Here is a 15,373-nt window from a genome sequence, read left to right as displayed (position 1 = left end):
GTCACACTTGTCTATTTCAAATAGACATAATGCTTGGTTTTTCCCAACAGACGTGGTGTTCTAACAAACACAAGCTAAGAGTCGATCCTAAAGGTTGAAAGAGTGCAAAACTTGAAGATTATTAAGCCATAATCGACTCTAAAGTGTTCGTAGTCAACCTTATTTGAAAATTCTCAAGAAATCATGTTTTGAACAAATATAGTCGACCCTGACAAGTCAAAAGCTTAAAAATGTTGACTTTACATAGTCATAGTTGAGAATAGAGGAGGCGGAGTCAACTATAGCATCACAGATTTGTAAAATTCATGTTCTCGGGAAAAGTATCAAGTAAAGGAAGGTTATAATCGATTGTGGAGCCTCAATTTGAGAAATTTGATGAACACAGTCGACCCTAAGAGCGTTGTAGTCAACCCTCAAGCTTCAGCAATAGATAGATTTGATTTAAATTATGTCTAACAGCTCCAAACTTTGTCCCAACTATAAATAGATGCATTTAAGTCATTTTGAAGTAAGAGAAAACCAACACAAAAGAGAAAACCTTAAAGAAAACCTAAAAACTCATCTTTCCCCTCTAGCCTTCATTTTAGTCTTCCATCAAGCCTCAAAAAGTTTAATACTTGACTTCATTCAATTGATATTTCTTCTTTTAGTACACACAAGCTTAAAGTCTTAACACTTACCCAATATAAAGGCATCTTCTTGCTAAAATTTGTATACCATTGTAAAAGTTTTAGCTTAACCTTAAAAAGTTATTTGTAAAGGTTTGTGGTTGATCCTTTAAAAACCATTGTTGGTGTGCTATTGTTGGATCCCGTTAAAAAGCAAGAATCCCTTTATGGATTGTAAAGGTTACCGCTTAATTCCGTTAGTGCTTGATCTTGTTAAAAAGTAAGAATTTCTTTGTGCATTGTGTAAGGGTTATGACTTTGTCTTGTTTAAAAGCAAGAATCCTTGATAGTAGATTGAAATTCCTTAGTTACAAAAGGAGTGGATGTAGGCATTGAAAAAGACGAACCACTATAAATTCTTTGTCTTTTTTGATCTTTTGCATTATTTTACATTGTTTACATTTGCCTTAAAAAAGTAAATTTATATTGATTATTGTTTTATATTGAGAAAAATATTTTTCACTTTATTCTTACATAGTATTTAAATTAGGAAAAATACTTTTTTTGTTATATTAATTTTATGTTCATATTAATGGTTGAAAACTTGATTATGATACTAGAAAATATTTTTGGGTGAAAAAACTTTGAAATTTTATACTATATTTTTTAAAGAAATTTTTAATATATCAATCAACCCCCCTATTGATATATTTTTCATTGAGACTTCTACACTAACAATGGTGTTCAGTTTAGACCTAAGCCTCAAAAGTGTTTAAAATCCTCTTTTGTTAATCAAATAATAGATCATAAATATTAAAAAATAAACTAAGAAAAAAAGTGAAATAAATATTATTTTCAAGAATCAAAATTAAGATTTTAAGGTTTTGGATTCCTTGTTGTTAAGGGAAGTAGAGCAAGAAAAGAAGAAAATGAGATTAAGTGAGAGGGAGCTAAAGAGAGAAAAAATTGTTTTTACTATTTGTTTAAAAAAATAGTAATATTTATATTGTTAATGCATAGAAAAAGAGGAGAAGAAGGCGATATAGTTGAGAGATAAATAAAGATTTTTTTTTATTTTTTAAAGAAAATGATTAATATTTAGTTTTAAATCTTGTCCTTGTTAAAGTGGGGGAAGATGTCACAATCTTAACAAGGAGCCTTGCATCCCACATCAGAGATAATACATGATCCAGTGAGAAGTCATAAATCTCACATTGAAGTATCCCACATTAGAAAGAATACACTGTCCCAGGGAGAAGCCATAAATCCCACATCGAAAAAAAACTCCTAGAGAAAAGCCAAGGGAAGATGTCATGGTCCTAGAATGAAGCCATGAATCCTACATCAATTGTGCACTAGAGTAAGATTGGGCATTTAATGGTTCATACCACTTTTAATCTATGTTACACCTTTTGTGGGACAAAACCATGAGGCCAACGAGCCAAAGCAGATAATACTTCACAAGGATTAGAGTGGACCATGATAGTTGATATAAGAATAAACTCTAAGGGTACTAGCTATTTGCCACTAAAGATAGTGGTTGCTTATTAAAGTGGGAAATAATGTCATGATCCCAGTGGGGATCCATGTGAATCACATATTGTATGCTCCTAGTGAGTAGAACCATAAATCCCACATCAAAGATAAGTTCCTAAAGGATAGCTAAGAGAGGATGTCATGACCCTAGAAAAGAGCTATGAATCCCACATCAATTGTGTACTAAAGTGATACTAGGCATTTAAGGGTTTACACAACCTTTGATCTATGAGGTGCTTTTTGTAAGACAAAAATGTAAAACTAATGGGTCAAAGTGAATAATACCTCATAAGAGTTGGTGTAAACCGTGACGGTTGGTATCAAAGCAAACTTTGGGGTATTAGTGATATGTCACTGAGGACAACGAGCCTTTATTGAAGTGGGGGAAAATGTCATCGTCCCAGTATGGAGCCTTAAATCCCACATTAAAGAGAATACATGGTCCCAGAGAGGAGTCATAAATCTCATATTTAAAAGAAGCTCCTAGAAAAGAGCTAAGGGAAGATGTCATGGTTAGCATGTTTGGTTGGAGATAATGGACTAGCCATTCTCCTGTATTCTTAATCCTTCTGTAACACTTTATTTGGTTGGAAAGAATCACCATTCCTTAGAATGGCCATTCAGAAATATAAAGGGAATAACTAATACCAAGGTCTTTTTTTAATCTTAAGAATTATCATACTATATAAAATGCAATTTATTCATTTTTGGCAATTTCTTTCTCTCTTTACCTAACTACCTTTCTCCTTTTCTCATTAAATTAAAATGAATTTAAAATTAAAAGAAAAAATTAAAATGAATTTAAATAAAAAGGTTTAGGTTTCATTTAGAAATTATAAAAAGTTAATATTTTAAACTTAAAAATTAAATTAAAATTTTAATTATTTTTTATATTTTAATATTTTAAAAATAAAGAGAAAAATAAAATAATAATTTTAATGTTTTAATTATAAATATTCATATTTTAAATGAAATGTAAATTATTAATATTTTGTAAATTAAAATAAATAATCATATTAAAAATTAAATAACAATTTATTAATCCTTTTAATAATAAATATCTCAATTTAAAATTAAATATTATAATAAGAAAGCAAGAAAAGAAAATAAAGAAGAAAAAATTAAAATGAATTTAAAACAAAAAGGTTTAAGTTTCAATTATAAATTATAAAAAGTTAATATTTTAAACATAAAAATTAAATTAAAATTTTAATAATAAATTTTTTATATTTTAGTATTTTGAAAATAAAGAATAAAATAAAATAATAAAATTAATGTTTTAATTATAAATTATTAATATTTTACGTGAAATATAAATTACTAACATTTTGAAAATTAAAATAAATAATTAGACTAACAATTAAATAACAATTTATTAGTATTTTTAACAAATTATTAAAAATAAATATTTTAATTTAAAAATTAAATATTATAACTAATGGTATTTTTGTCATTTATCACTATTATTTAGTTATTTCTAAAATTATTTCCTGCCAACCAAACATTAGAAAAATTCATAATAGAAATTTCTATCCTATTCCATTCCTATGAACCAAACTGTATAATAGTCATTTATCACTTATTCTATTCCTATAAAATGGCTATTTCATTCCCACCCTATTCTTTCCTACGAACTAAACACATTGGTGTCATAATGTGGTGAGTCTAGAAACTCAATTGTTCGACTTAAGAGGAGTTGTCATCAATCTTTATTGTTTAGGTGCGATTGACCACCAAGGCGAAACTATCTTTTTTTTTTGAGGTCCTAAGCTTAACTTTGGCTCATTAATAATAATAGGTTCTAGTCTACGAAGCAAATTAGGTTTGAAAGTCCTTTACGTGTGAGGAGGGTATTAGCACCCCACAACGCCTATTTAATTAGTATTCTATCAATTATGTATCCTTTTAAACATTATTAAATAAAATCTAGTTCAATACTTTAATTTTATTTTCTTTCCAATTCTAATTTATTAGTTTTTTGAAATAAATAAAAATTCTTGATATTGAAAATTTTTCAAAATCTTCTAAATGCTAATGGTAAAATTTTGAAAAATTCTCACTTAGAAATTCTTAAGAAGCCACTTTTGGTTTTCTTGAGATTTCATCATTGGATAATTTATTTATTTAATTCTATAATTTTATCCTTTATTTCATTTGTTTTTCTAATTTTATTTTATTAGTTTCTAGAAATAAATAAAAATTCTTGATGTGGAAAATTTTCCAAAATCTCCCAAATAGTTGTGGTAAAATTTTGGAAAATTCTCACTTGAAAATTCTTAAAAAACCACTTTTGGTTTTCTTGAAGTTTTGTCATTGGAGAATTTACATAAATTATACATTAGCTCCTAATTTTGAAAAATCAAAATAAATAAATAAATAAAAATAAAAAATTATTAAAAAATAATTAAAGATATTGAAAAAACAAATCAATAAAAAAAATACAAGAACTCACCTAATTGAGTTAAGAAACCCAAAAATAAATCCAAGCTATTGAGTCAAAGTTACCCAAATAAATTGAAGTGGGCCAAAATAACAAGAGGGGGCCAGATCGATGAGATTCAACCTACAAAACTTCCTCCCTTTAGTTGAAATAAAACTACGTTGTTTTGCTTATAGTATAAATGCTCTTTTTCCCTTTTTCCCTTTATTTCCTACTTCTTCTTTTTTATCTAATTAAGAGCTTCTCCCTCTAAAGAAAAGAAATCTCTCCCTTATCCAAATTCCGATCACCAGCCATCATCCACTATCATCCACCGTTGTTGGCCATTGTTCATCGACGATGAAATTTTAGCAAATTTTCTCAAAAAAATCCTCTCAGTGCTCTCATCTTTTTCATCGAAATAGTTTCTTTAGAAACCAAACCTATTTTCCTAGATCTACAAAAATCCAAAATTCCAAAACTCAAGAAACTCCAAAAACTCACTTTTTTCTTCTCCTCCTCCCTTTTAATTTGAGGCTGTTGCATTTCTATTTGAATTAGTTTTTGGGTTTCGATTCGATCTTAATCTTTTTTAGACTTAATCTAAAAGTAGGATTAGTGTAAACATATCTTATCTTTCATATTTATCTCTTCTCTTTTCTTATATTTTCTTAATTTTTATATTTTTTAATTATTTTTTAAAATTTGTTACATTCAGACAAATTAAGATGTCTACAGCTGGCATGTTTAACCATTCCTTCTCTATTGCTCAAAAAAATTTCTCCCTCTTGCATGGTTTGTTTTTGGAGGAAAGAATATCCATTTCTTTAAAATGGATATTCCTCGCAACCTTGCAAAATCTTAAAATAGTCATAACCATCATCCCCATGATATTAGCTATTCCACACCCATGGGAATAGGGTCCAAAACATTTTTAGCTAAACTATCCTTACTTACTTTCAAAAATTAAAAACTTAGACCTACAAAATTAGTGTTTTAAATTAAAAAATTACAAATGATTAATATTATAAAATTTTAATCATAATAATGTTTAAATTATAAATAAAATATTAATATTTTAAAATACTAATGTTTAAAATTATTAAATGAAAATATAAATTTAAAAATGAAAAATGCAATTAGAGAAAAAATAAAAAAATAAAAAATAAATTATTTAAAATTTTTTTTTTTTAATTTTGTCTTTTGGTATAAATTTTACTAAATTACATAAAGAGTATTTTGTTTTTGATGAAAATAAATCTTATTATAATAAAGAGTTTAAATTTTTAATTATATATTATCAAAAATTAATATTTTTAAATTTAAAAAGAAATTAAAATTATTAATAATTTAATTGTAATAATATTTTAAATTATAAATAAAATATTAACATTTAAAATATAAAATAAAATAAAATAAAATAATTATATATTATAATAAAGAATATTATCATCTTTTTTTATTTATTCTTTTATTATTTTAAAATTATTTTTATGAATTAAACATTCTAATAAAACGTAATGGCAATTTTTAGTTTATATTATTTTAGTAATCCAAATATAAAATAATATTTTTATTTTATTTCTTATGTTATTTTATATCACATAATATTTATGATGGGTCCACAATTTATACAGATATACACGATCATGTATAAAACGTTTTGCTATCCTATAACGGATAGATAGGTCGCAATCTTTGAAGGAGGAAAGAAAAAAAACATATATAAAACGTTTGCAAATCGGTAAACGTCAAAGACAAAGAAAATGAGTATGGTTCGCCCCTTGGTGCCACACAAACGTTTCATGTGAAGTTTACATCACAGCCAGGTGGCGTTATCTCAATTCACGACGGAAATCACGAGTTGCAAGAAGCTGACAACGAAACGTAATTCACAGGCAGACATGTTTCTTTCTATAAAAGAACCAGAAGCAGTAGCAACTTACAAAACAACCAGACATGGCGGCTGCTTCAGTCTCCCCTTCCCCGTACTCTACCACCAACATTCCCACCCGAAACCCCCCATTTTCAAGGAAGACAACTGGTTTTCTACATTTGAGGCAATGCAGCATTTATTATAATGGCTTCAAAGCAAGGTCAAGGAGCTTGCATGTCGTCTCTGCCACTACTGATAAAGCCAATGCATTGCCTCTCAATGAGACTGTATCTCCCGCAACTGCTTCCAAGTCAGTCTTTCACTTTCTTAATTTCTATTTCTTCGCTATTTGTTCATGTTATACTAAGATTTTTAACCATTTTTAATTCACAAATGTAGCTTTTTTTTAAAAAAAAAAAATTTCTTTTCCCAATTGGGGTTCTGTTTAATTGGATTTTCCTGTACTAATTGGAGATGCTTAGTGTTTTTTTTTTGGTTACTAGTTTTCCTTTAATTGAGATCTTCTTCTTGTTTCAAGTTGTATTAAGATTTTATTATCAAAATGTTACCTTATGCAGTGATTGTAACGGTCGATTTAGTTTTGTTCCTTCAGGGTGAAACGCCACACTATTTCGGTGTTTGTTGGAGATGAGAGTGGAATAATAAACAGGATTACAGGGGTCTTTGCTCGGAGGGGTTACAACATTGAGTCCCTTGCTGTTGGTCTTAACAAGGACAAGGCTATCTTTACCATAGTTGTATCTGGGACTGAAATGATTCTGCAACAACTCGTAGAGCAACTTAACAAGCTTGTCAATGTCATAAAGGTCATAAATTCAATTTCTGTTACTCTTCCCTGCATTTTTTTACTGTTTACTTCTTCTTCCTGTTTTAGTCTCTTTGGCAAGGGAGAAGGGGGAGGAGGGGTGGGTTGGGCCTGGCCATCAGGGGCTAGGGAAGGGGAGAGAGGGGATAGAGAGGTTTAAAATTTTAATTTCTCTAATTAATTTTTTAACAATTTCCTCCTGGGATATCTTGCATTAACTTGGAATAGTCTCCCTACATCTCAAACTAATACTAACTTTTTTCAAATTTTTCCCTTGCCAGCAACAAGCATAGAATTTAATTACTCTCTCTACCTGGATGGTTTTTTTTTTTTTGAAGGAAATGCCCACATGCAATTTGTTTTCTTGGAATTACCAATATCTACCATTCGCTATATCTACTTCACCTATGTAACAGGTAGAAGATATCTCCAAGGAACCACATGTAGAACGTGAATTAATGCTTATAAAGCTTCATGCTGACGCCGACACTCGTGCTGAGGTAATGTATTGTTATGAAGCAGGTATTCACCCATTAGGAGTAGCTAAGTTACTATATGAACTACTTAAATTATTTGCTCAAGTAATTTGGAAATCATTCTCTTAATGGTTACTATGAACTTTGAATTTTACTCTATTTCCTTTTCCTACATCTGAGCACATGGTCTTTTATTTTTGCTTTAATTTTTAGGTCATGTGGCTGGTAGACATCTTCAGAGCAAAGATTGTGGATACTACAGAACAGTTTTTGACTATTGAGGTGACCTTTTGATCTTTAAATGTTTTATGGTTATTTTATCTGCATATGCTATGATTTTGGAAAATAGATATGTTCTGTTTTTAACCATGTGGACAAAAGTTCTAGTGACTTTATGGCTTTAATGAACCTAAAGCATTCATGTAGAGATAGTAGACCATCTTGTAACATGTAATTGAACAGATAGTTCATAGTATATCGAATTTGAGTGTCCTGTTGGTGCCAACCGTAGCCTGTTATATGATTAGGCATATTAAGTTTCCGTTGTCTATTGAAGGGGCTGCTCAGTCTAGGATTTGCAATACTATCACTGGAACAGGATTCCCAAGCATCTTGTTATGGAATCAAATAAACCTAGGCATTTGAAGGCATTAAATGGTTATGTTGTTTGGTTTGGTCAATAGATTGTTTGTGTTTGGTTCAAAGGTAATATACTTTGGGAATGACTATAGTAATCTGATAAGTTTCCTAAAATGCCCTTGGACTTAAAAAAATTGTATATTTTTTAAAACACATTTTATCCAACTTTTAGCATCCTTTTTCCCCCATGATAAGCCATTATTAATCAATATATAATAAATTCACGTTTGTGTGATTTTGGATTATAAAAATTGTAGCATATTTTAAAACTTACATAAAGAGAGAAATAGTTTTATCTAATATATTTTAAATTGTTATATGGCATAATCTCATTCATGGGAAAATTTTAAAATTTTAATTTTTGAAATGTACAAAAATAAAAATTTAAAAATAAATCCGAATTTTGAAATTTCTTCTTTCTTCTGTTTTTAATGTTTTGAAAAAGGCAATATTTTCAAATTAGGATATTTTTAATTTTTAAAATAAAATGTTCTAATGAATGGCCATGTATGAAGGGCAAAGTTGTCCTTGCACTATGGGGGAGGGGTAAAAATGTTTGGAAAAAATTTCATTAAGGGTTAAATTGTCCAAAAAACAGTCTGGAATAGCAAAACTGGTAATCTCTGATAAACAACTGTTTTGGAGGTAATGTTTTTACCAAATTTTACTGCCAAAAATAGTAATATTTTTGGATTTCTACCAGCTTCTCAGGAATATATTTGATTACTTCAAACCAAACGGCCTTCAAAAGTTAATTGATTCTTCTAGGAAGAAGTGGGTTTCTTTTTCCCTTCTTTTCTTATTTTATCTGTTGTAAAGTTTGCTTTGTGCAATTGATTTATAGATTGCATGCTTTGAAGTCATGGGACCTCCACTGGTTTTAACTATACAATTTGTTGATTGCTTATAATTTTGACCATTGAGAAAGACTTTGTTTATTTTTTGACTGAGATTTAGTTGAGTCTACACACTTTGAAAGGCTAGATGCCTCTTCAATTTATCAATGTACCTCTGCCTCTAACACCGTTAAAGATCTATTGATGTGTCCGTTAACCAACAAAAATTGACATGATGCTAAACTATGTGATGCAATCATGGTACCATTTAATATGTACACTTATTGCACACACATGTTTGACATGTGATAAAATAATTGGGTCTTTACTTTTGGGGATTTATGGTCAAGTTTATTGGTAAAGAAATTATTATAAAATATTAATAAAACCCAAAAGAGACAGTAGACAGCCAAAACCCGCTTATTTCTTTCATTCTTCTTCCTAAAAAATCCCCAAAAGGAAGAAATCATTAGATTGGATGAATTTGAAAAAAACAAAAGAGAAATAGTGGTAGGAAAGTGATTCCATAAAAACTTGAAAGGAAAAAAGCTTGTTCATTATGATCTTTTGTCTATAAGTGAGAGGACACCAAACTTAAAATAGTGGTAGGAAGGCCTGATCGCAACGGCTAGGGCAGGCATTGGGAAGAGAGAAAAAGAAGGAAAGGGAAAGAAAATGCAAAGAAAGCAAAAAAGAACAAACATTTTCAATCGGAAATGAGATTTTTTTAAAAAAATTTTTATTGAAAACCTTTATCTACTAATGGAAGGTTGCCACGTGTCTTCACATGGAAATTCAAACAATATTCCATAATCTTTATTTTACATATGGCATTTTACTACTGGTGCAATGCCACCTAATCAGATTGAGTTAAAGGTGTTAACAATGGAACTAACCTAATAAATAGAATTAAAGTTCAGGCACAACATTGTACATTTTTTTAAGTAAAAGTATCACGTTAGACATTTTCTTAATCACAGGACTAAATATGACATTACCCTTTTACATTTATATTTGGGTTTAGTATCCTAGTTTGGTATTTTTTATCCTATTAGGTTTCGTTTTTAAGTCAAAGGTTGTTGGTTTTCTATTTTGAGTTTTAGTGTGTATTTTGCAAAATAAAAGATAGAGGGATATCATTGGTAGAAAGGATTTCAAAATTTAAAATTAAAACTACTTTGTTTGGAAAATAAAAAATGGAATTTAAAATTCTTAGTATTTGGATGAGGGATTTTGAAGACTCAAATTTCTCATTTTGAATCAAACCTTAAGATGTGTCATTTTTTAAATCTTTTTTTATATATATATTTGGGGAAGAAAGTTTCTAACTTACCCTTTTTGAGAAAGAGATCATGCATCAACCAATGAGCCAGATGATAGAGTGCATTTTTTAAATTCCTTGATTGTAATAATAGGTCAACTTTCATTCTTTTTCCTTTTCTTGATGTAATTAGTGGCTTTCATCTAACTAAACAAAATTCATTTTTAAATATGTATTCATGGACATTGATTTATCATTAGTCTTACAATGCAAATACAATCTTAATGAGCAAAATTGATCTATTTTGATTTTTCTCTCGTTTGTTTGTGATCTTAATCCATGTGCACATCTTAGGTCACTGGAGACCCTGGAAAGATGGCTGCTGTACAAAGAAATTTGAGCAAGTTTGGGATAAAAGAACTTTCAAGGACTGGAAAGGTATGAAATTGATATTTTAATAGAAAAACAACTACATCAAAATAGGGAGAAATAAGCATCCATGAACTTGTTTCAATCATTTTCTTAGAGTACAAAATAATTCATCCATGGGATCGAACAGAAATGAGCAAGGTAAGGATTCAAGGGACCATTGTTGAGCTTCAAAACTCTTGATGGAGAAACAACCTTGTATACAAGTTGTTCTGAATGTCCAGTGGAGTTGATGGTGCCAACTCTGTAAATTGTAAATTCGTGTGCAGGACTATTATTAATTTGCATTGTGATGCTATCATTTTATTTTGTTCTTTTTTTTTGGTAAAGAGTTGATAACATCCCTGAGGTGACCATAGATCTGAAAACTTGCTCATCTGTTCATTGTTGATGTGGTGAATTGAGTGGATTGACTTTTTTTTTTTTTATATATCACACTGTTCAGCTTGGGAATTTTATTCTTTTATTTTTATCAAGGGATTGCTTTCTTTATTCCAATAATGGAGATTGTTGGAAAGTGAGAAAGGGGAAGTAACCTTGGAGAATTTGTTAATCAGAATTTCTTTCTTGTTTTTAAATTAATATTTGATTTACATCCTACACATAGTGAGGGAAGTAGCATAATCTGTTTAAAACATTAAACATGTGCTTTCTGCAATCCCACTTTGTGTGGGCTGTTCTTTCTCCTTATAAATGATTTGGATCATCTTCCTCTTTTGTTTAATATGCTTGGCTTATTTTGATGTCAAGAGCTGAATTTTTCTTTTGTTGTTTTGTTTCGAAGGACTAGTCATGCTTTCCTTTCTCTTTGCTGTTCTTTAATGCATTTTTCATGTTTAATCATTTCATAGGGAGCAGGGCTAAATGATTATTGTTGCTGTCCCAAACTGGTTAGATGTTACTTTAGACTTGAGTTGGGTTGCTTTGCCTTTTAGAGGATTTAATTTTGCTATCAGAGCAAAATAAGAAGTTGGGAAAGGTGCCTTTGGGGGGGATGGTTGAAAGATTATGTCGACAATGTTTCCTCTCCTTGGCATGTGTTGTAGATGTAATTTGTAAATGTGTCTTAAATGAAGTTATGGTATGTGTTAATCAAGTGTGGCTTTGTACGGTATAATTATTTTGTATTTGACCATGTTTATTTATCTGCCTTTGCAAGAGAGAGAGAGAGAGAGCAAAAAGATTTCCTTTGATTTTCATCTCCCACATATTACTCTAATATCATTTTTTTGTAACCTTATTGTCACTGTGATATTAAAGTATTATTAAATTATACCAATGGATGAAGATAAGACTTTTGAGGTCTCTTATCAAGCTATCAAACCATTATGTTTGCTGAGGTTTGAACATGACAATCATGATAGATCGCTTTGAGGCGTGAAAAGTTGGGTCAGACAGCTCCTTTTTGGGGATTTTCTGCAGCCTCTTATCCAGATCTTGACGGCAGATCAACTAATGGTGGTTCTATAAGGGATGCCAATCGTTTACTTAATGGTGATGCCCATACATACTCAAAGGTATGCACTTTTTATTTATACTAGGAAGGTTTTGCATGCTCTTCTCTGTTCGATGCCTCCTTTAGTTTTGTTCTTCCACCAGAAGTCATTTTGCTCATTATATGGGGCTATATAAATTTATCTCCACTTATGGAAGGTTTTTATATTTATATTCCAACACCTAGGAGGATTACCAGTTCACACTAGCCTGAGCATTTTCACTCTCATTTCCATTTTTTCTCACATTATCTCTAGCTTTTTCTCTCATTCCCCCTTCCCCCTCTTACATGCAAAAAGTGCTCTGGGTCTATAGTTGTATTTGACCATTTTTTCCTAGTTGTATGGAATTGACTTTTAGAACTTAAATGCCAAATTATTGATGATGCCTGGAAAGAAGCTTAATTGAGGTTGTCAGAATAACTAACCTAGTAAAACTACACACTGAACAAAATGGGGAGAAAGATGAGCTGGGTTGTCTTCGAATCTCAAGGTTTAAACATTAATATGTACCTTTATGGAACTAATTTGGAGGTTGCTTTGGATATGCTAAATACTTATGTAAAATTTTCTTTATTATGATTTAAGGGTACGTTTGATGTGCAGGATAATGGATAGGATAGGATAGGATACAAATCATGCTATCCCATTTTTTATGTTCGCTTTAACTGGAGGACAGTAGTCAGCCTCCTTGGATAGGATGTTCAATCCCAAGGGAAAGCGGAGAATTATTTTAATCTCATAGGATAGGACAATATGTATAGGGGGTAACAAAAATCTGCTATCCTACTCTTAATCTGGAATACACTTGATAGTATAGAAAATAATTCTATCCTACTCTTAATATTTGCACACACCGAACATAGGATTGATAAACATAATTATAACCTATTCTTAGTATTTGCACACACCGAACATAGGATCGATGAACATAATTATAAGCTGCTCTTAGTATTTGCACACACCTAGCATAAGATAGGATGATTTTACCATATCCAATACACTTCCTAATCTTATTTTATCCTATTGCCTCCATTATTCTCTGCACCAAATGAACACTGGAGCCACGTGATGACTTTTTATTTTTGGATTCTGAAACCTAGCAGATTGTTCTAAAAGATGGAATACAGATTGGAGCTGGATTACGAATATGTTTGCTTGCATGTTAACAACATTTGCTAGATTTTGGCTTACTGAATATTTGCTGATTTATATGTCCAAAGTTCCATCTAAGGATAAAATTAAAAGTTGGCAAGCAGAGTTGAATAATTTGGTTTTCATAATTTACTCAATCTGGATCATACTTCTTCTACACTGTTAATTGATCAAATTTTCATACTTTCAGCATGGATCATGTCTTAGAACATTGGATAATCTCAAGTTTTATTTCTTGTATGAAGGGTGATGTATATCCTGTGGAACCTTATGATGACTTCCCAATTAATCAAGTTCTTGATGCTCATTGGGGGGTTCTCTATGATGAAGATGTAAGATACTTGTTTATCTCTGATGGCTCTTTACATTAGTATTTAGTCTTCTAAATCTTTTTGTTTGGTACATAGATTTGTCTTCTAAATTTCAGCTTTGGTAATCATTCATTTCTCTGAGTAAGTCAGTTGTCCTGAGTGATGTGAAGCTGTTTGCGAGCTTTTCCATTAGTTGCATAATGTCTTGCTTAGCTTTATCTTTGCTTCTTGGTTTAGACCATGTATCTGGTCAGTCCATTAGTTGTCAATTAAGATATTTTTTAGTCATTGTGGTGTGATTTCAGTATCATAAGACTTATGTATTTCAGTTTTGGTATTTAAATGGGTAATTTTATTGACCTTTCTTGCTAGTAAATTGATTTTTGAATAATGTCTGTAGAATTAGTTGCTGTTGTACTGCAACTGTTGACTACAAAAGTCAGGAATGGCAGAATCAGTACTTTACATCAGTACTACAATTTGTTCTGTACGTTTGCTTCTCACATGTATTCCTTATGTGTATCATTCAATGTTTCAGTCAAGTGGGCTTCAGTCACACACTTTATCTATGGTTGTGAACGACACTCCTGGTGTTCTCAATGTGGTTACTGGTGTTATTTCCCGAAGAGGCTATAATATTCAGGTCAGCTTGATTTTGCCTTTGTGATGCATTTTTTGTGCCTTCTAATTTTGGTGAGTTGCTCATGTAATACTTATCCCAGAGTCTAGCTGTGGGGCCTGCTGAAAGAGATGAGCTTTCTCGCATTACAACTGTTGTTCCTGGAACTAATGAGACAATTGGAAAATTGGTTCAGCAACTTCAGAAGTTAGTAGATCTTTATGAGGTAAGAGGCGTGGGATCTAAATATGGTAAGCAATCTAAAATTCAGAGCATTCAAAGTAATCAAGTACAACTACAAGGAAAATCTTGAAAGAAAGTGTTATAGAATAGGAATGTGTAAATGTTCTTTTATTAATAAATGTAATTATAGGGATTGGGAATCACCATAATTATAGGGATTGGGAATCATCATAATTGTAAGGATTTTATTTTCTTTATTTTCTTTATTCTTTTCCTATTTTAGAGATGTGTAGGCTGTATATAGAGGTGATGTATTATGAATGAAAAGTGGAGTTTTCTCTTCCTAAATAACATGGTATCAGAGAAGTTTTGGCAGATTTGTTTCCTTTGAAATAGAGTTCTTAGTTTCTCTTTTACACCTAAACCTAGGTCACCTATATAGGGTAACAATGTGATCCCACAGCCGACACTAGGAGAGTCCCCACGAGTGGCTGCCACATGCCGTCGTTGGTTTCTGATTCTAGCCGTCTGTTAGAAATTCACTCCGATTTTCTCTTCTAGTTTTTACGCCAGAAGGTTTCAACAAGATAGTTTGGTATTCTTGTTGGGTTTTGTTACTAGGTTTTCAAAATAGTAAAGTCTGTACCAGAGAAAAAATCAATGGTAGTGGTTGAAGTGATTCCTGTGATGACAAAGATCACAGAGC

The 15,373-nt window shown here is 30.7% G+C and overlaps 1 protein-coding gene across 3 annotated transcripts in view; it reads left to right on the top strand.

Moving 5' to 3' along the window:
- The first annotated feature begins 6,486 nt into the window (after positions 1-6,486).
- Positions 6,487-15,373, top strand: part of VAT1 (VALINE-TOLERANT 1) — a 15,264-nt gene continuing 6,377 nt past the window's right edge. For 2 of the 3 annotated variants that reach the window (XM_021433303.2, XM_021433302.2), the window contains exons 1-9: positions 6,490-6,749; positions 7,053-7,266; positions 7,682-7,765; positions 7,955-8,023; positions 10,832-10,915; positions 12,271-12,423; positions 13,800-13,886; positions 14,404-14,508; positions 14,588-14,710. In XM_021433303.2, the coding sequence (XP_021288978.1) occupies positions 6,523-6,749; positions 7,053-7,266; positions 7,682-7,765; positions 7,955-8,023; positions 10,832-10,915; positions 12,271-12,423; positions 13,800-13,886; positions 14,404-14,508; positions 14,588-14,710 (1,146 nt within the window). In that variant the 5' untranslated portion in view covers positions 6,490-6,522. Of the gene's footprint in view, positions 6,750-7,052; positions 7,267-7,681; positions 7,766-7,954; positions 8,024-10,831; positions 10,916-12,270; positions 12,424-13,799; positions 13,887-14,403; positions 14,509-14,587; positions 14,711-15,373 lie in introns of all 3 variants that reach the window. The other variant, XR_002445516.2, reaches the window with a different exon arrangement.

This window comes from Theobroma umbraticum, unplaced genomic scaffold (assembly GCF_002168275.2).
Source record: "Theobroma umbraticum cultivar Fairchild unplaced genomic scaffold, ASM216827v3 scaffold_86.0, whole genome shotgun sequence".
NCBI lineage: Eukaryota > Viridiplantae > Streptophyta > Magnoliopsida > Malvales > Malvaceae > Theobroma > Theobroma umbraticum.
The sequence above is the reverse complement of the archived record's forward strand: the minus strand, read 5'-3'. Positions and strand labels throughout refer to the sequence as shown.